The sequence below is a fragment of the Porites lutea genome, chromosome 2, assembly GCF_958299795.1.
Source record: "Porites lutea chromosome 2, jaPorLute2.1, whole genome shotgun sequence".
In the NCBI taxonomy this organism is placed as follows: Eukaryota; Metazoa; Cnidaria; class Anthozoa; order Scleractinia; family Poritidae; genus Porites; species Porites lutea.
The window spans coordinates 45,631,984-45,652,822 of record NC_133202.1 but is presented as its reverse complement, the minus strand read 5'-3'; the positions used below and the strand labels follow the sequence as shown (position 1 = coordinate 45,652,822).

The window sequence follows — 20,839 nt, the reverse complement described above, 5'->3', positions numbered from 1 at the left end:
GGCCAAGTCGGAAAACAACCCTCCGAGATCTCCATAATTTTTCAGATGATACGAAGGCCGAATCCAATAATTGCTTTATTATCCATTCAAAATAATTCCTATTTTAAAAACAAGCTAAAACATGCTTACCTCCATCGATGTTAAGTTCATCTTCGATAGTGCACGTTAATTGGCAAGTTTAGGAGATAAAGGGTTCCTTAGCTCCGAAAATATTCTCCAAATAACAGATGTCGTTCTTCGAGTTGTCCTTTTGCTGTTCTTGCTATGTTTTTATGCTCCATTTTCCTTTAGATAGTATTATTGAGTCAGTTATTGCTGTTGGTGGAGTCTTGCTTTGGGTGAGCTCTGTTTGCTGGGATACCCAATAATGACAATTCCAGTTTGGGATAAATTTGGCCACAAGAGTGGCCGTTTATTTCATCTAAGCATATCAAGCTAGGAAAATCCAGATACACAAGAAGATTTATCCCAGCAAAGGTGAGGGCACACCCGCAATCCGGGAGATGAAAGTGGAGCCAAAGGGGAGGGAAGGGAGGGAAAAATGTTTTCCAACTTTCTTGTTGCAGTGAGCAGAGAGGCCTTGTTGCTGGCGTTGTCAAAATATCTCCTCTCTGGGGAACTTTTTTGAAAATATGTTTTTGTTGCTCGAAAACGTCGTTTACGTGTGGACGGAAGGCTAAAACGGAGGAAAAAAACTCTCCGTTTTCAAAAATTTTCGGATACGTGTGGACGCGACCATAAATCTGAATCAATACAATACAATGCAATACTGGTTTATTCATGATGTTCAACAATACCGTATTTATTCGATTAAACGCGGCGGCGTTTATTAAATTTTTAGCGTTTTCAACGCGGCTTTCATTCAAGGGCGACGTTTATTTCGAAATCACTTTTTTTAAATCACTGACAATCGTTTGTAAATATTATGTAAATTAAGGTTTCCAATGTCTTCCTTAGAGATAGAATCGTAAATGCCTGGGTGGTGTAAATTTCCAAGTTGTACCGAGTTTTTTAATTTCTTATTATCCTCGAGTAAACGTTGCATTCTTCGGACTACAATTGTAGGTGCAGAGTTTATTCGAGGGCGGCTTTTATTGGCAATTTTGCTTCCATCTTGCTTCCATTTTGCTTCCGGCGTTTGATCGAGGGCGGCGTTTATTCGAATAAATAAGGTATACAAAAGTGTATAACAATACAAAAACGAGAAGATAAGAAAATAAAAATAAAATACATCATGAAAAGGAAACACGAGGTCTACCCCATACCGTTTCCTAAATAAGAATAAAAATGCCTAAATAAGAATAAAAAAACGTTAAATTATTACCTATCACTATTTACATATTCAGATATTTAAAAAAGACTTTAACCTCGCTTTAAACAGTTTAAAAGATTCTGCTTCAACCACATACTGCGGTAAATTGTTCCATTATTTCACTATACGAATAAAGAATGAATATTTATAGGGGTTAAACCTTGCATTTTTCACACCTAAGTTAAAAGAGTGGCTAGCTAGTGTCCTTATCTAGAGTGAGCTCGAAAAAATCACTTAGCCTCGTAGCAGGCGTCGAAACGGGTAGGGAATAGGGAGGAAGGGAAAAAGGGAGGGGATTGGCGAGAGAGGGTAAGAGCTCCCTTCCCTTTTACCCGCCGCTTTCGCACTTTTCTCTCTCCCCTTCCCCTCCCCTTTCTGCGCCTGCCACGCAGGCTAAAATCACTAAACGTCGGGGCCCGGTTGTTCGAAGGCCGATTAGCGCTTAACCCGGGGTTAAATTTAACCTGGGTTTCTCTTTCTTGTGTTCAGAAGCATTTTCGCGGATAATTTTCTCTGTTATATTTAGAGCTTTCAATCATCAACTTGTAGACAAAAAAGAATTAAAACTGAAATGCATTTTAAGCTTTCAAATCTGAATTCAAATCTCGCACTAACCCTGGGTTATCTTAACACGGCTTTGAACAACTCGGCCCACGTTATTTAAGCGAAAAACAATTTTATAGCATTCTATAAGTGAAATGAACCATCTCCGCTTCTCTAAGATGGGCCAGTTCAAAATTTTGATACGTTCCTCATACTCCATTTTCCCACGCTTTTGTCGAAGCGCAAGGCAAGATGCCCTCCTCTGGACCTTTTCAAATGCTAGTTTGTCCCTTGAGGGATACCACGTTGGAGTGATTCATATTTTGAACTGCGGATAAAGATATGAAAGTGGATTTTTCAACCGCTTAAGTTGTTTATTCAACTGCGAGGATTATTTCCACTTTCAAATCTTCATCCGCGTACTCGAGAAAGACTGCACGAATTGAGCAAGATCTTTGTTCAGCATGCACGGCATGTTGTTACGATATAGTTTTGACCCAGGCCTAATAGCCGTGCACCTGCTACAGCGGGCTTGGTTATGATAATTGGTTTTTCAATAAACAGGTGCTCGCACTCGAAAAAACCAGTTTGACGAGAGAAAGCAAGACTGACTAGTTCAGAAATTTGGCCTGCGACGACCTCAAAGGTTTGTTAAAATGGCCCCAAGAGAAACTGAAAACAATGCTTATGCAAAATTTCGGGGTGACAAATAAAGAGCATTATGGTGTGTTATGGTATTTTCTGGAGTTGTCCATGGTTGTTTGTTGTTTACATGGGTAAACCGGACGGTTCACGGTTTAAACAAAATAAATTATATTAATGTAAACAAAACTCATTAGGACTCGAAAATCTTACTCCGCAGTCGCGAATACCTTTTGCACAAATCAGTCTGGGACTTCACTGCTTAAAAAGGTGGACGTGCGTGCAAGTTTAAAATCTCACTTTCCCGGTAGGGGAGCGAAACATACCAGCAAACAAACTAAACGGACGAGAGGGAGAGTCCCCTCCCTAATTTTTCTGTCATAGAGGAGGAGCCCATCAATGAGCTCCTGCTTTTAGTTTGGAATTTAGCTTAATCTTTCCAGAATTGGAATTTTTGTTAATTCATAGCACGGATTCTCGAGCATTATGCCGAGTATTTTACCACTGGCAAAGATTATATCGTCGTTAAATCATAGACGCAAATCTGATAGTCTGTGCTTCAATGTACATGCAACGACTTGGTGGAGGCTGATGGTGTTTGTCACAAATCTAACGTGAAACATCTTTACTTCTCAAAAAGTAAAGTGCATACTCTGTTCAGGCAATGTTTTGTTACGTTACGTTCTGATTTATAATCTAGAAGTATCTTTTAATTTTCACTTAACATTTCTACAATTAAATGTGATTAAAATGCTCACTGTGCAGTAAAAATTGTTTTTTCCTTACTCACGGCTAAAATCTTGGAGCTCCCGATACCTCGAACTCCAATAACTCCCGATAACTCGAACTTTTTTCGATTTTCCTAGAAGGTTCGAGTTATCGGGAGTCGACTGCAGTACGTTCCACATGCAGTTGTCCAAGCCAAAAACGAACTCATTAAAAGGAGCTTTTGCTTATCGTGGGGCGATGGCATGGAATGCACTTCTGAATTGTGCTTAAGAGATGACTATGATAATTAATTCCATTGGCTGTTTTATAACTACTATTTTTAAATAACAAGACTAACTTAGGGCCTATTTCAGTAGCGGATCCAGACCTTCCGATAAAGGGAGGGGGGGGGGGGGGGGGGACGGTCATCAAGACCCTGAGATAAGTGGAAGGGGCCCGGACTCAAACAAATTTTTTTCGGCGCTTCGGGCCTCATTTTGGTCTAAAAATAAGGGGGGGGGGGGTTGCCGGCCCCCTCCCCTGGATCCCCCACTGTATTTACATGGAGGTTTGGGACCCAAGGTAACCCGCCCGTCCATAATATCTCTCATTTTAATTTGATCACGTTTATATGGTTGGTGAGGTGTCCATATGAGAGATTATATGGACGGGCGGGTTACCTCACCTTCCTGGGGTCCCCCACCTCCATGTAAACAGGCTCTTAATATTCCGTCTACTTTTAGTATTTGTAACGATAGTTTTGGAAATCATTTGTAAATGAAAAACAGCCAATGAGTCATCTTAGTCTCGTCTGGTTGCCACTCTAACCCAATTTTTTGGGCATCCATCTAGGAGTTCCAACTGTATTGAAATTCTGTACTTCACCAGATCATCACTTGTGATTGCTTCTCAACAGAACAGGCTATTTCGAATGGTCGCTAGTTTAATTTTCCACTCTAGGGATTTTTAAACATACATATACGTTTATTTATTTATTTGTTTATTTCAGTATTTATTTTTTCGGGGGTGGGGGTGGGGGGTCAATATTACAATATAACAAATTAAATAAATAATCACAAAAAAATACAAGAAAAAAGAGTCAGAAATGTTGCGATTTATGACTATATATAATTAATAATCTATCTTGTTGTTAATTAGGTCTCAAATAGGCACACTTTTTTCACAGTTTCACCAAATCGTACAGAAAATTAAAAAAATATACACAATATGACTATCTTAAGTTATGGAGCAACATGACCGAACCATTGTTGTTAGATTTTTAACTGGAACGAAATATGGTTAACATGCGTGTTTTAAGGCTAAGTTCACACAGTACTAGATGAATTTTCGACCGGTTGAAAATTCATATGTTTATGTGTCGCGTTCACACGTAACCAGGCTTAACCGTTCTTAACCGTGCGAAGATGTTCAAAAATTTTAAATGCAAAAATCGAGGTCAAATATGTGAGACGCTGGGGGACGCAATTTTGGATTTGCTAAAGCAGCACTCTGCGCATGAGAAGATGGTAAAACCACTGGGAAAACTTAAAATTCAACCCGGTTCGTCAGTTTCGTGTAAACAGAACGGAAATATTGAACCGTTCCGTGTGAAGGAAGTCACAGCCGGTCGAAAATTCACCCGATGCCGTGTGAACGTATTCCTTAAACTAAGCATTGAACGAAAGATCTAAGTTTACAACTCTATATAGCTACTCTTCACGGTTAACTTCATAGTGAACGCAGCACAAGAGTCCTCGTTCAAATGGACAGTGTCACGGTCGTCTAGTTCATTTTGTTTACTTTTGCGCATTACTCGCTGTGAAACTTGACGTTTGGGAAGAAAGTCATGAGAAGCAAATGTGTCTCTCACAAGCGTTCATATTTACAACTATAAACAAGAGAAATAAACTTTGAAAAACGGTTTGTTAAGAACAGTTTTCTGTCAAAAACCCCACCCAAAATCCGTTTTAATCTTCTTCAATTTTGACCCATCCGTGTCTCCTGCATTTGCTGAGTTACCTAAATGTTCCCTTAATGGTTTAAGACGTTATTCATATATTTCGCTCAATTTTGTGAACAGTTACCAAATATGGCTAAATGTGGCAAGTGCATGTACTGTCGCAATTTGTAATAATCATCGCACTTTGTAATACCTGTCGCAATTTGTAATAAATCCATCGCACTTTGTAATACCTGTCGCAATTTGTAATAAACCGTGTCGCACTTTGTAGTGAAAAAGGTGTCGCAATTTGTAATAACAGTCCATCGCACTTTGTAATAAACTAAGCTGTCGCAATTTGTAATAATTCCATCGCACTTTGTAATAATTTTTTGAGAGTGATTCAACTTACTTCGTCAACATTAATATATTTTTAAAAGATGGCTAAATAAAGTTATTATTATCTTTCGTCTTGATGTAAAGGAAGAAACAAACTGGAAAAACAAGATATTTTGCCCTTTTTATAGACATTTACGAACAATTAACAAAGAAACAACGCAGTACATCAAGATTTCTGCAGTTAGCTGTGAATTGCGTGATCATTTGAGAGGTGTCGTGTTATACAAGTATGTCGGGGCAAACTTGTCAACAATCATTTAAAATAATAAGCATTAGCCTGCGAGCAAGCTCTCCATTTGGGGGATATCGTGAAAAGTACACGCGCGAGAGGCACGCGAGAGGAGACGCGACTGCCGGCCCCTCGCGCCTTCGCCGCTCGCTCGCGCCTTCTCGCGCTGCTCGCTTCGCTCGCCCAAATAGGAGAGCTTGCTCGCAGGCTAAATAGGCATCGATCACATACACAATCTTTCGTGCTCCATGAAGTCTCTGGAGAAATTTTTTTTTTCCGAATTGCGTAGTTCCAGAAAATATCCATACCCTCCGTCTTTAAAATGATGACGCCACAAACCAATTCGACAATATATTACGGCGAAATGCATCATGGGAAGACTATAATCCTCCTTTGTCTGGTATGTTGACTTTGTCTTTCCAAATTTTAACCTACCTTTGTTTTAATGAGAAGGAAGCTGATGTAGAAATTGTAACCTTACCGAGGAAGAGAATTCTAGACAGTGTTTGAAAATTTTAACGCAGATCACAATTGAAGACGAGAGTCAACTGGCAGAAATTCGAGAGGTTTTCCCAAAAAAAATTAACCAGCGAATCCTTCGACAATGACAACAAACCTACCTTGAAAAGCTTCTTTGCCTTTTGTTTTTGTTTTTGTTTTTTTTTTCAGGGACCAACGGAGGAGAGAAGGAAACGTCTTCGAGACAGACACAGTGTCCAGTTTCCAAAATACTCCAGAACTAAAAAGAGCTAAAACTTACAGTGTTCTTACTTTTGACCGAATATACTTTTTCAACATGGCGAATTTGTTTTCACTTTCTGGGAAAACCTTTGTTATGTGGTGTATTGTTTTCGTGAGCCAATGAAAACTTTCTTTTTTGACGCCTGTCAAATGACTGTCAAATCGCGCGTCCTGCACTTGTTTCCGGTCCCCCACCCGGAAGAAGCCATATTAGCCTGTAATTTATGGCCCGCGCGGGCGATAAATTTACAGTAATAATTTAAATTTACAGTAATTTACAGTTCGCACCGAAAACTCGGCTAATAAGAGGTATTAAATTTTTGTGTAGAAGCGATAAACAGTAACCGAAAAATAAGGGGAAAACTTGACGTGGAACAAATTCACGTTTACCGTTTGGCGTAAACGCGAATCTTAATCTCTCTATTAGAGACCTTTAAACCGCAAATCGCAAACTGCAGTTTGCAGATACGCGTTTGCAGTTCACGTTGCCGAGATTTCAAATTTTAGCCAGGCGTTCATTTTTTAGTGCCGCCACTCCCGTGTTGTTTTTCACCAAGTCGACGTTAATCACTTTTATCGCCCAAAATCAGGTATAATTCATTGATTCGAGTTCAAAAATTCAACAAACACATCGGAAACGGATATAGAAAGCTACTTCGTGCCTTTAAACGCGAGGCTGTACAATTTTTAGTGGCAAAAAACGTTCCCGTAAATCACTAACCGTTGGAAGCTCTTCCTGCCTTTCAAACGTGAACTGCAAACTGAACGCGACTGCGAGGCCGTGGTCACGTGATATTTTGCGGTTTGCGGATTTCCAAGAAAAACCTGATGCTAAAGGTCCCTATTATGTTTTACATCTTCCAATATGCATATTGGGCGTGATATTAAAGTTGTTTTCCTAAAGAAAAATATCTACACCTAGACGAAAAAGGTAAGTAAGACCAAGGTAAGCCACTAAAAGGTATCTTAACATTCAGCTAAATTGGCTTTTTGTTGCCGGTTATAAAGCGGTTTAAGTGAAGGATATTCTGATACATCCACTATTCTTCTGTGACGTTCTGTGGGATTTGACTGAAAACGGATCAATAGCTGGCGAACAATGAGCACTTCGAACCGGGGATCTCGATTCGTCGTTTAGTTTATTCTTAGAAATATCAACGGAAAAGGTTAAAAAGTTTCTTCTTAGTAGGCATTTCCGAAGACACCTATTTGCCGAGGTAAGGATTTCGAGTTGTTTTTCGAGTAAGCATTCGAGTTGGATTCAGTTTTGAGTTTACCTTTGCTCCAGAGGTCTGTTCTAGAAATATCTAAGATGAAATAAGCGTGTGCACGGTTTGATAAAGCTCCCTTTTGTGAGCGTATTCGGGCGACTCACTCGCTACGCGAAAAGGTAACGATAATCTACTTCTTACATCTGTTTATTCTTCCTAGAGTCTACAGCAACAACAGCTGGCCCAAGCTCGAAATAACATTCAAAATATAAGGATTTGTATGGGGAAAAAAACCTATCGTTTCTTCAACCTACTAAAATGAAAGGATTTCAATAAAAAACAGCTTACCTTACTTAAAATGTGTGTTACGTCTCTCCTGAGTGGTTAACGGGCCGATTTATGGCCGTTTTATGGGTTTTTATGTAAAGGGTTAGAGAACTAAGACGATCCACTACCGAAGAATACTCGCAATCGTATAACTGATACATTTATTCGATCTGAAATTAAAATGTACAATGTATTCTAATTAACTAAATCAACTGGTAATAAACGAAACAATTAAAACGAGCGAAGCGGAAAAAACTGATATAAACTTTTAACAATAATTATGCCATGCGGTCACTGGTCGTCAATGTACAAAAACTCATGAAATCCTTATAAAACTACAAAACCAAAACTAAAATGATTGACAATATTATCACATTGATCATAAACTTACTTCTATGGCGAGTTTTCTTAACTTTCCTTGATCGGGATAACCATGAAACAGTGTAACAGGTAAGCAGTAAATCACATGAAACATGTCCAGTTCAGACTCGGGTAAAACTAAACTACTTAATTAAGGTTGAGGTTTATCTACTATTTGAGTTTCCTGTTGGGCGTGTACGAGGCTACCGCAAATTCCTTAACTATGAATTCCTTGCATAGTCCAAAAAACTACGTTAACAGGGTTTTCTCTCTATATAAAGGTTTACCTTTATATAGGAAAGGTTTACCTTTCACGAAAACGATGGTTTTTTTTCCCATAAAAATCATTATGTTTTGAATGTTTCGCAGCAATGCCGATTCTTGCCGATGCTCATATTTCGAGCTTGGGCTACCTGAGTAGCGACTAGAGTTTTTGAGGTGTTTGTTATCAAAAATTGGAATTTGTTTTCGAAAGTAGGAGTTTGTTTTCAAAACTCGGAGTTTTTTGGCGATGATCAATAACATTAAAGAGAGTATTTATTTATTGGTTTACAGTGTCATCCTGTGACAGCTGGCTGTCTGACTGAATCACAAGCCGGGGGTCGCAACATTCGATCCAAGTTATGTGGCTTCGACGCCCTCTTACATTCCGAAGATCTAAAAAAGCTGTGAGACGTTTGATTGTCGCACTAGCTGCAGGCTCGATCTCGTTTTCTTTACTTTTTACATTTTGGGGAAGACATAGCGACGATACAGTTGACGAATTCTCTGCGTTTCCAAGGACGATCGGTGGCGTTGGCTCTGAGGACGAGAATACTGTCGCAGCACGTGTACCACACGCTCTCAATGTTCACGTTTGGCGAATGCAATGCGGTTCGAACGTAACATATTTAAAAAAGTCACTGTTCTTTCCAAAATATCCTGATGAGGAGAAGTTCATTAACGACTTTCAGATTGAAGACGATAGCGTGGACTACGGTCAGAAAATATCTGGATATTTACATCCACAAAGTAATGGTTTGTTTCGTTTCGCGATCGCCTCTGACGACACTTCGGAGTTGTGGATAAGTACAGACGAAAATCCCGGTAATAAACGGCTAGTTGCTCGTGTATTCACTGACAACGCAATAGCTTGGACGGGCAAGGACGAGTTAGATAAATATCCTGAACAAAGATCCAAAGAGCCACTCCATCTTCAAGCAAATAAGAAATACTACGTCGAGGTTTTACACCAAAATGTGAGTAGCCGCTACATACTTTATCCGTGTAATCTATAACACAGACATGTAATTCTAAATTAAAATCATACTTGTATAAAACTTGTCCAGGGGCTCTCCTCGAAACGCCCTACAGGGTTTGCTGAGAGTTCCTGCCCAAGTATATTTTTAAAATCATAAGATTGTGTAATTATTGTCACAGGGAGCCCGAACGCTGTTTTAGCTAATATAAAAAATTAGATGTATTTACGCTGTATTAGCAAATAAAATAATAAGATGCATTTTCCTTTGTTCCTGTGTCTTTATAAATATCCTGCGTTCCAGAAGATATTTTTTTCTCATCGATACTGATGGTTCGCGGCGAAGCTGCGTCAACAAGGCGCGAAGCGCCGATACTTTATATTAAGTCGTTTTGGAAGGGATTATCAGAGACGGTTAACATTGCTGGTTATCAAATAGCCTGCGTAGCAGGCGCTTGAAAGTAGTGGGTGAAAGAAAGAACGGGCGCGCGCGAGGGAGACACGCGAGGGGTGTCTGGCGCGTCGTTAATGAGACGTTCAAGTTTCGTCTCGCGTTTCTAATATTGTTAACATTAACCGTCTCTGATCGGATTCAAATCCCTTCCAAAACGACTTATAAAGACAGTGACAGGAACAAAGGAAAATGCATCTTATTATTTTATTAGCTAATACAGCGTAAAACCATCTAATTTTTCCTATTAGCTAAAACAGCGTTTGGGCTCCGATCGGCTCGATTTAAATATTGTGTGTAAAAAAGGGCAAATAAATTGATTGATTGATTGATTGATTGACAGGGCATTGGCAAAGGGTTCGTGCGTGTATTTTGGACTACATCTGACAAAGATCAAGATTTTAGGCTCATCACTTCAGAATACCTCTCGTCATTTCTACAGAACATATCGCATGTACAAGAGAAAAAAGTAGCACTGCACAATGTGCTTTCGCCGCGATATCAGCAAGAGTTCCATAAAGAATCCAACCGCATCAGCAGCAAATTTGTCAAGTTTTATTCTCTGCCTTTCATTTCGAAAGCCAGTTTTCTTCCTTCCTGCAATTACAAGAGTAGTTTTGTACCAGGTGATAAAGTTGATCGCTTTGAAGGGAAGGCAACGGTGTTTGAATCAAATGTTTACCCACCGGACGATACGCAGATGTCAAGAAACACCAGAATGCTGTGGACTCGTCCAAATCGAGTCGCTGACAGAGAGGTAGTTCGGTCAGTCGTGGATAACATGGTTGCTGCACTTCGTCTGAGTTCCTCAGAGTAAGTTACAAAAAAATTTCGTTAAATGTATAAAGATGATAACTAGCAGTAACCAATTGTTAAGAAGTGTGGGAGACACAAATCAAAACACTCATAAAAAATGGACAAATCACCGTTACTTCCGCAGTAAACTTAATACAGGTGTATAAGAGCATTGTTTTTATCCTTGCAAGCGAACCGGCTAAGGACGTTAAATAACTTGTTTGACTTTAAATATAATAAAACCAAAACATCTTTAAAAAAATTTAGGTTACCTAACTAATCGTTGACATGCAGACCTGGCGACGTGCCCCTTAAATTAGTTCATTTTTGTCAGGCCGCGTCATTTTTACGTTACTAGGACCTAAACCAAGGACGACGACGAAGGCAGTGAAAACGTTGGTAAAAAAAATGAATTTGCGCTCTTTCAAACTTAATCGCGTCTATTTGGACCCGCTCAATATGTCAAATGCAGGCGACTTTTCCTGGATTTGAATTCTTAAGGGTTTTATTCAGGTTCAAAAAGAGGAAGGAAAATTCGTCGTCGTATGTTCACGTCCTCAGTAAAACGGCAAATTGTAGAAATGTACTAAAAAGCGTGATTCACGTGCAGAGCTGTTGTTTTGATCATTAAAACTATTGTTTTTTTTGAAGTCGACGTTGTGGTCGTCTTCGTTGTTACTCAAGTTCCCTACTACCCGGCCGAACTCGTATTACCTCAAAAGCCAGTCTGGCAGCGCTTATGGGGGAACTCCAGGATGCACGAAAAGAGATTAGAAAAAGCGTTTAGTTTGACATTTCCAACTTGAATGCGAAGCTAAAAGACACAAATGAAATGAACAAAAGTGTTTCTCATTACCTTGTGAGGTCCTTTGTGTGTCCGCAAGGTCTTTCCATGTCTAGACATTCAGTCATATTATAATAGCTGCAGTGACACTGGCGAGCGCAGATTTGAAATCCTTATTAATGTGACGTTATTAGGTCTTTAGGGTGTTCTTCGTCTTTAACTCTCACCAAATGCGCGGCGTTGCGCTGGACAAATAGACGGATAATCTACGAGATAATTCGAATAAATGAAGGACGGAATAGGACTGAAGCTCGGTAGAACACTGCGTGTGCCTCCGCTTCCGCTTCCGGTTCTTTTTTTTTTTTTGATTGACATGAACGCGTGACAATGAAACACGAACATGTGTTTTTTTAAGTCTTTTGCGCTGAGGACAGTGTTCGCGTTTTCATAGTCGACTTCTGGGCACTTCGCTGGGCTGCGTGGCCAACGACACAAACAATGCCAGAGATAATGGGTCGTTAGTAACTTGTGCGTTATACAGTGTTTTCACATGACATCACGGCGGCCATTGGTGTCCCAAAACAATCCATGTTGATGTCCCAAACCAATCCTCTGGGAGTTGAACTCTTTTCTTAGGCAAACGCTTTCTTTTGTTCCAATAAATTTGCATAGATGCTGGCCACGTGAGTGAAAACACTCTATAGAGCAAAGCAGAAATCATGCACTTCCACAGAACTGGAACTCTTCAAATATGTTAATCTTAATCATATCGGAGCTCTCGCGCGCGAAGCGCGCAGCGGAGCACCATGGGTAAAGAAATGTGGTAAACTACCCATCCGAGAAATTTTGGTAGTCACGTGACCGTACACCGACCGCCCGACCGCCCGACCGTCCGTCTGTCCGGACCACAGGCATACCAATGTAAAATAATTCAATCAAAAGGTATGGCAACCCAAATGCAACTCAAGGTTTTATTTGGAAAGAATTCGCATGGCCGCCCGGACTTTTAGAAAGAAAAAACAACAGCAAAGTCGTGTCTTTTTCGCCATTATTTGAGAGAAAGAGCTAGAGCGAGTGATTAAAAACAAAAGAGACGAATTTCGTAGGAAGAAAACATGAAAATTCAAAGCGGCTGTGAGACAATGAGAAATGCTAGCGGCCAGCAAGGTGAAAATAAGCGGCAGTGAAAAATAAAAGCGAACATGAACACAGGAGACAAAATATTGAGTAAGCACATACGACAATTCCTCCATAAAAATAATGTGTAACTCGGAAGTTTGACGTTTTAGTCCTACAAAACAGCGTTGTAGTTGTGAAAAACAACGGCAAAGAAAGACAAAAAGCGTGCTGCACGTGCAAATTTGTTTTTTTTGCTAACTAGAAAAAAAGTGTGCTGCACGTGCAGTTTGTTTTTTTGCTAATTAGATCTATTGATCTTGATGCCATTTTCATTGCCCTCGCTGTTTAGCATTACACCATATAATTTTTTTTGTTTACAAGTATAATTAACGGGAGCTTCGCTTTTAGCCCTGGCTAAATCTATATATTAGGGTGCGTTTCTTTAAAAAAATCCAAGATTGGATTCTTAATCCGAGATCATGCGGATTCGTTATTTTTAAAGACACGAAAAATCCGAAAATGAATTTTTTTTTCAATTAGCCGTAACGACCCCAGCATGCAGTTCGCGTGTTTTGGGGGGAGTTTTCAAAATGGCGGAAAGTTTTGGTTTGATGTTTGAACTGTTCGAAGAAGTCCTTGCCGATGACCTTGAACAACAACAGGTTCTTTTAGGAGCCGATGACGAAGCAGTTTTATTCCTTTTGGCGGCCGGACAGCTCGTCCGAAAAGAACACGTTCGCACAAAGAATTTTTACGAAATAACCGTACCTAGCTACATACCGGAGGACTTCCGAAGTCACTTCCGCATGTCACGGCATACAGTTACAGTTCTCGAACATTTGCTTTCGGTCCACGGCGACTTACCTCAATACACCGGCGATAGAGGAAGACCACCGGTCGAGTTAAGAAAGCAAATCCTTATTACGCTGTGGATTCTTGGGAATCCAGAATGTTTACGCTCTGTTGCCGATCGATTTGATGTTTGCAGGGCAACTGCGTACAGAGTCTACAGACGAGTTTGCAAAGCAATAGTGAGGAACTTAATGGATGAGTTTATCAAGTTTCCAACTGGTCTAAAAGCCCAAGCGGTGATGGAGGCCTTTGAAGAGAAAAAGGGTTTTCCGGGTGTTTTGGGGGCTATTGATGGCACCCACATACCAATCAAAGCACCACATAACAATCATGAACAATACATAAATCGCAAAGGTTTCTTTTCCGTCCAACTACAAGTCATTTGTGACCCGGATTTATTCATAACCGATGTTTTCTGTGGTTACCCTGGTTCAGTACACGATGCTCGCGTGTTTCGTAATTCTCCGATCTGCCGAGAAGTTGAAGTGAACCCAGACAATTATTTTCCTGGCAACTCCCACATTTTGGGAGACGCAGCATATCCCTTGAAGAGGTGGCTGTTGACCCCATTTCGAGACAACGGACGTTTGACTGCTCAACAAAGACGTTACAATACTGCCCACAGTTCCACCAGAATGGTGGTTGAGAGGTCCATAGGGCTTTTTAAGAACAGGTTTAGGAAGCTAAAAACAATGATGGATGTTGACAAAATTGAGGACATACCGGAAATTATTGTATCCTCTTGCATCTTACACAACATTTGCATTATTGAAGATGACATCGATGATTTTTTAGATGACTCTAATGATGATGATGACAATGATGACAATGATGATGACATCTTTCCACCAGGTGTAGGAGCAGTTGATAAGAGAAACATGATAATGAGACTGATCCCATAAACCTAGCATTTATAAGTGGTTTATGTATTGATACCTTTTGTACTGTGGTGTTTTCATGAACACTTCTTTCATAGGTGGTGTATGTCATTCATAAAGTTTATACTGTATAATAGTCTTTTTGCTATAAATATCAATATTTTATTTGTTTTTAAAAGTATATAAGAAAATAGTAGAGCCATGTACATGGATCACTTTATACTACCTGAAACATTTATGGTGTTGCTTGAAATGTAAACTTTCAACACAAATGTAACAGCCTAATACTCTGACAGTCCAGGTTGCTTGTGTCACGCACAGAAAGGAGGAAGTGCGTGACACAAGTGATCTGAAGCATCTGAGAATCAGGCTAAAAAAAGTAAAGGATATAAATAATATCAAAACCAGTTTAGTTAGGCCCTCTCACCTAATGTTGCTGTTGTAGTTCCTTGTATGTATGTGATAAAAAAAACATACAACTTGCAATAATACTGTTAACATGTATGATATAATAAACTTTTAGATAACTCAATACTGACAACAAACTCAGGTTTACTGTATCTATGTTCATGTTTGTGGTCAAATAATCCCATGTTCTGCAACACAATAAAAAATTATGGAATCAAGGTTACTCTTTGTTCAATGATTTTTCAAAAACATTCAAAAATCGGCCCATGAGTGCCATGCGTTCATTGTGCATATTTTCAAACTTTTTAATCTTTTCCTTTTCTTCCTCTTTCCTGTCTTGTGTAAATTCCTTAAAGAGCCCAACGAGGTCTTCTCTTTTCTTCCGCTCTGGTAACTTCTTTTTCTTTGCTTTTGTAACCACAGGCTCCTCTGTGTCACTACCTGTGGAACTCAATGTGGAACTGGAATTTTTAACACTCTTGACTGCATCTTTGCTCCGTTTACCATCAATGTTGCTGCACAATGTTTTTGGAGCGATGGCATCATCTTTCGAAAATATTTCGTGAAGTTCGTCATAGAAGTTGCATTTCTTTCGGTCATTTCCGCTGACTTTGTTGTGATCAACACAAGCAACATAACTTCTCTTCAGATTTTTCAATTTCGTCTCACACGCCTTGGCATTAAAGAACACTCCGTTCTTCTTTAATTCTTCGCTGATTTCTTCCCACAGGGACTTGTTCTTTTTGTTTATATCTTTAAATCGTTCTCTGCGTTCGACATAGCAGGAAATTAACAACAGCACATCAGCTCTAGACCAGCGTACAAGAGCTCTCGATTCGCCTTCGGTGCCTTCACTCGACTGACTGAATGTGGCTGCAGCTGTTTCCAAAGAAGAAAAACTTGGACCAGGCTGAGGTGATACTGATCTGACTGTTTCATGGCTGAACTGTGATGCCTGCGGTGGTGGAAACATGAACTGAGGAAGATAAGGTTGAATGCCCGGTTGAACGTGGCTTTCGTTCCACTGATATTCTGGATATTCACCTGCAGATAAACTGTGCGTCCAATATTGTCCTGTAAAAGATGCCAAGACGCATCAAACATCCGGAAAATTTATAAAAATACGTACAGGACGGAAAATTTCGGTGAAACTACACAAAAAACTCACCTTGTTTATTCGCCATGGCCGGCAGCAGCTAATATTTACAACAAAATGGCGGGAATGTGGCGGATTTTAAGAAGACGACCGCTTGCCAAACGTACTGCTTTTTGTATCCGTGCAATAAAGAAACGCACGGATCATGAATCCTAAAAATCCGGATTTAGATTTGATCTAATGAATCCACTCGGAGTGTGGATTCTATAGATTCAAAATCCATTTTCGGATTTTATTAAAGAAACGCAAAATCCGTTTTTGGATTCAAGAATCCGGATTTGGATTTTTTTAAAGAAACGCACCCTTAGTTAACTCGTTGACAGCTCACGTAATTCAACATGGCTCCGTGACTTAACGGGAGTCATTACTTAGACTAGAGCGCAAACGAAGAAATTGCAAATTCCCATACTTCTCTTTCTTTCTTACTCATTTGGATTTGGAAAGATTAATACGTTCATACACTCAACCGTCAACCGTAAGAACATCGCGCTAAAAATGCTTTCGGTGAAAAAAGAGACATCATGTAGCTAACCGTATAACTGTCGACTTAAGAAAAACTAGATCCTTGTCTTTTTAAACTAGAAAGAACAACTTTGAAGGGCACCTCAGAATAATTAACAAAAAATGGTGGCGACATTAGTTTCTCCTTGCGTGAAAGTTCCATTGACGGATTATCTACGTTTGTAAATTTTTTAGCTTTTTTTAACCTCATATTTTAATTTCTTTCAGGAATTACTTTTTAAAGAGAATTCACAAAGTTCTACAAAAACCAGATCCGGTTTATGGGGACCGTTATTCAGTTGATCTGGAACTTGGCCTTCCTCACACTGAAAAATCATATCGCTTCTCTGAGCACGTGTATCAAAAAAAAGGAACGAACAGTTTGTGTCTTCCCAAGGGAATTGAGTGGAACAGAAACGCCACGGTTTACATAATACTCCCTGTCAAAGATCAGGGAAGATGGGTCTATCATTTCATCAATGATCTCACGGTTGCCAGCTTTTTAACGGGTGATAAGAACTTCCACGTTATTGTTGCTGATTTTGAGAGTCAAGATATCGACTTGGCCAAAGCGTTCGACACGGCCCTTCTGAGGAGCAGGCACACTATTATCAACTTGACCGGTAAATTTTACAAGACGCTGGCGTTGAACAAAGCTGTAGAGCAAGTACAAAGTGCGCATGATCTGTTGTTCTTGTTTGATCTTCACATTGATGTGCCCGTTGATATTCTGGACAGCGTGCGAAAGGTGAGTTGATACTGGCCTACGTAGCAGGCGCCGGTAATTACCTTATTAAAGGCCTAGATTTCTTCCTTCGCCCTTAAAAAAACCTGGCGCCTGCTACGCAGTTTAAGTTGATACGTGTTGTTATAAACTGGGCTTTACGCATGACGTCACGTCCACCATGGTTTCGTTAATTAATCCTGTAGAAATTGAACCTTTTTCTGAATTGTAAAAACTTTTCCTCGTTCCAACAAATTTGCATAGTTGTTAGCCTCGTGACTGAAAACGTTCTATAGCAAGATACACTTTTTTTGCAATTGCGGATAACTTCCCATTTTTTTTTTTATATCAACACCGTTTTTGCAGTACGTGTTTTCAAAGATCTAAATGTCAATTGTCTATTGCATTTTAGAGTAAAATGTTATCGTCAATTTTGTTGGAGAATTTCTTCCAACAACACTGTCAGATTTCTTGTTACGTTTAAGTAACAAGATCGAGTTTGGTTTCCTTATTTTCAACAGAACACCATAGAAGGAAGAATCGCTTTCTTTCCCGCAGTGGGACGTCTAGACTGTCAAAGTACATATATTGATCACCAAGGCTTTTGGCAGATGGACGGCTATGGTCTTCTTGCTGTATATAAATCGGACTGGATGCGTTTTGGCGGTAAGTTCAAAGAAAATCATCATCAACCGTCACAGTTGAGTCACGTGATCTAGCTATTAACAGAGACCTGAAGCATCGGCGACGAAAGAGACGACGAAGAAGAAATGCACCGTGAAAGGACTGGATCGAGAACGTCGTTCACGGCGGGAAAATTCGAGAGATAAGTGTTCAAAATGTCTTTTCACGGTCTGTCCTGAACGTTCCATAGTGCTTTGCCTGTGTTCCTCTCCAGCTGCTCCTTCTTCCTTTTCTTTTTTTTTTTTAACCTCGGAGCCTTTTTGTCGGCCAACTGCCCCTGTCAATTATCTCTTCGAGAGCCAGGTCTAGTTCGGCATCTTTGCAAGTGATTCCAGTGGCATTTTCCTCCTGGCGTATTTTCGCTTTATGCTTGGTAATCAGCCAGGTCAGTGTGTCTCTCATCGATCTTTTATTGACTTTGAATTTCGGATGATCAAGGTCACTTAGGTTTACAGTTATCTGGTTCCATACATCTCCCCTTTCCTTGCTTGTATGCGGATGTTGGTAGGGTTCCATAACTAACACTTCTCGGCATACAGCACAAAAACATGTTTGTCTGACCACTCCATCTCCTTTAAAAAGAAAAATAGAACCAAAGGTTACTAATGTTTGGAGACAAATCAAAGTCTTAGAGAGTAAAAGGGCGGAACAGATTATGATTTAGCATCTTTTTGACCTGTAAACCTTTTTGCTTCACGAAAAGCTAGAAAACTTATACAAGAAAGCTTCAATGCGACTCGCTGGTGCTTGTTTACGAAGTCCTATATCAATCGATTTTCTGGTGTTTTTAGTACAAAAATACAAAGAACAAATGCGTTGAAAGTCGAATACGCAATTGGGATGAAATTTCTTTCACGAAAGGTTATTTAGGGGGTAAAAATACGAGTAAATTTATTCACGTTCACTGCTGGACGCCAAACAAGCGAGGATGTGCAGTAGCGGTCAACTCGCCCTAGCCACTTCCGGTAGGTCGTCGACGTCCCATTCGTCGTCAATGCTTAAGGTCCCTAACATTTTTTGGGGCTCCTACTTAAAGAATAGGAGAACTATTGAAGAGGGCCGCAACTTCATTTCGAGCTAACAAACGATAGAGCAGGTATTTTATTTCATGACTTTATGTAGAAAGGTCACGGCTAGGAAATTCGCGTTGAAAACTTACAGATTGTAATTTAAACCACGGTTTGTGTAAATAATCAGTAACGAAAAAGCCTGTTCTTAAAATATAAACCAGGGCCGAGTTGTTCAAAGCTGGGTTAAGATAACCCGGGGTTAGTGCAAGGTTTGAATTCAGATATGAAAGCATAAAAATCATTTCAGTTTTAATTCTTTTTGGCTACAGCTTGATTACTGCAAGCTTTAAATATAACAGAGAAAATTATCCGAGAAAATGCTTCTGAACACAAGAAAACGAAACCTGGTTTAAATTTAATCCCGGGTTAAACGCTAATCGGCCTTCGAACAACTGGGCCCAGAGGTCTACGCCGGGAAAGATTAAACTGGTGAACTTCCAATTTTTCGTATAGGAGAGAGATGAAGCTGTTTCTCTTGTCCTTACGTAAAATTGTATGGGACAAATCGTATTTTTTAACTGCTTAATTTTGAAAGGAATGAATACCGAGGAATTCAAGTACAAATGGGGTGGAGAGGACTGGGACCTACTGGACCGCGTCGTGAATGCTCAGTTGGAAGTTGAACGGATCAAGTACCCAGGTCTCTATCATCATTATCACACCAAGCAGGAAATGTGGAGTTAATGTACACAGCAACCGGGCCTTGTTTGGTTGGGAAAGTATCGACCATGTCTGTTGTTGGTCGTAGAAGTGTTAGACAGTTATGAGGAAGAGGTTCTCGTGCAAATCAACGGAATTTAATATATAAAGGCCCTGTCCACATGTATCCGGATATTTTTGAAAAGTGAGATTTTTTCCTCCGCCTAAAAAATACGCGTCCACACGTAACGTATTTGAATCATTTTCGCCCGTCCACATGAAACCGCTAAAACGATGAAAATACGATAGCATCCCTTCTAGAGCGTAAGAAATAGTCCATTTCAAAAATACCATACTACTCTTTTTATCGTAGGCTCAGCTTCACCGCAGAGGAATTATTTGACTTTCTTTTTTTTATTTAAAATAAGCAATTATTTAAGCTTAAAGAGGTAGGTTTCTGAACCCAACGAAAAAAGGAGCTTAACTGCAATCAAGCTAACGTCAGCACTTGTGCGCCCGTATGTCAACGCGCTGGAAATGCAAATTTTGAAGAAGCTTCATTGGCACCCAACGGGAAATTTTGGGAAAAAGACCTGAAAACAACAACAAAGCGTGAATAAAGCTTTCTGAAGCCATTTTAAGCATTTTGGGAGATTGCTGGGAAAAACGTATCTGTTCCTCACTCTCAGCAAGACTGATGGAAGCGTTCCCAGCCAGCAAGGTGCACATACAACCTGCAACCAGACTTACTGGGAAGTTTCCCAGCAGACTTACTTCCAGACATTACTGGCCAGTTTGAACTAGTTTGGGTGTGGTCAAAGGGCAACATTCAGTCCTTCAGTGGAGGAGGGAGGGAGGCACATGAATTTAGATGTGGCCTAAGGGCAAAATTAACCCTTCAGTGGGGGGAGGGGGAGGGGGGAAGAGGTTTCTGAGAACAATCACATAGCAGCTATTCTATACATCAAATCCCCTCAGACACCCTAAATTGTTCATTTCCCAGGAACCCTTTCCTTCCAAAGACAAATAATTTTTCCACAACCTGCCAGCCAGCAAAAATTTTCCTGTGGAGCATATATTTTGAGGAACAGATCCGTTGGGTGCCCCTGAAGCTTACGCATGGTACGGTG

At 40.0% G+C, this 20,839-nt stretch overlaps 2 protein-coding genes across 2 annotated transcripts; one reads left to right on the top strand and one right to left on the bottom strand.

Moving 5' to 3' along the window:
* The first annotated feature begins 8,857 nt into the window (after nucleotides 1-8,857).
* LOC140928788 (beta-1,4-N-acetylgalactosaminyltransferase 3-like) lies at nucleotides 8,858-20,839 on the top strand. Its single transcript, XM_073378569.1, has 5 exons — nucleotides 8,858-9,649; nucleotides 10,443-10,912; nucleotides 16,821-17,340; nucleotides 17,838-17,982; nucleotides 19,606-20,839. The coding sequence occupies exons 1-5, from the start codon at nucleotides 9,035-9,037 to the stop codon at nucleotides 19,752-19,754; spliced, it is 1,899 nt and encodes a 632-aa protein (XP_073234670.1). The 5' UTR covers nucleotides 8,858-9,034; the 3' UTR covers nucleotides 19,755-20,839.
* On the bottom strand, nucleotides 15,148-16,377 carry LOC140928789 (uncharacterized). The gene is made up of 2 exons (XM_073378570.1): nucleotides 16,104-16,377; nucleotides 15,148-16,009 (listed from the first exon to the last, which is right to left on the bottom strand). The coding sequence occupies exons 1-2, from the start codon at nucleotides 16,117-16,119 to the stop codon at nucleotides 15,156-15,158; spliced, it is 870 nt and encodes a 289-aa protein (XP_073234671.1). The 5' UTR covers nucleotides 16,120-16,377; the 3' UTR covers nucleotides 15,148-15,155.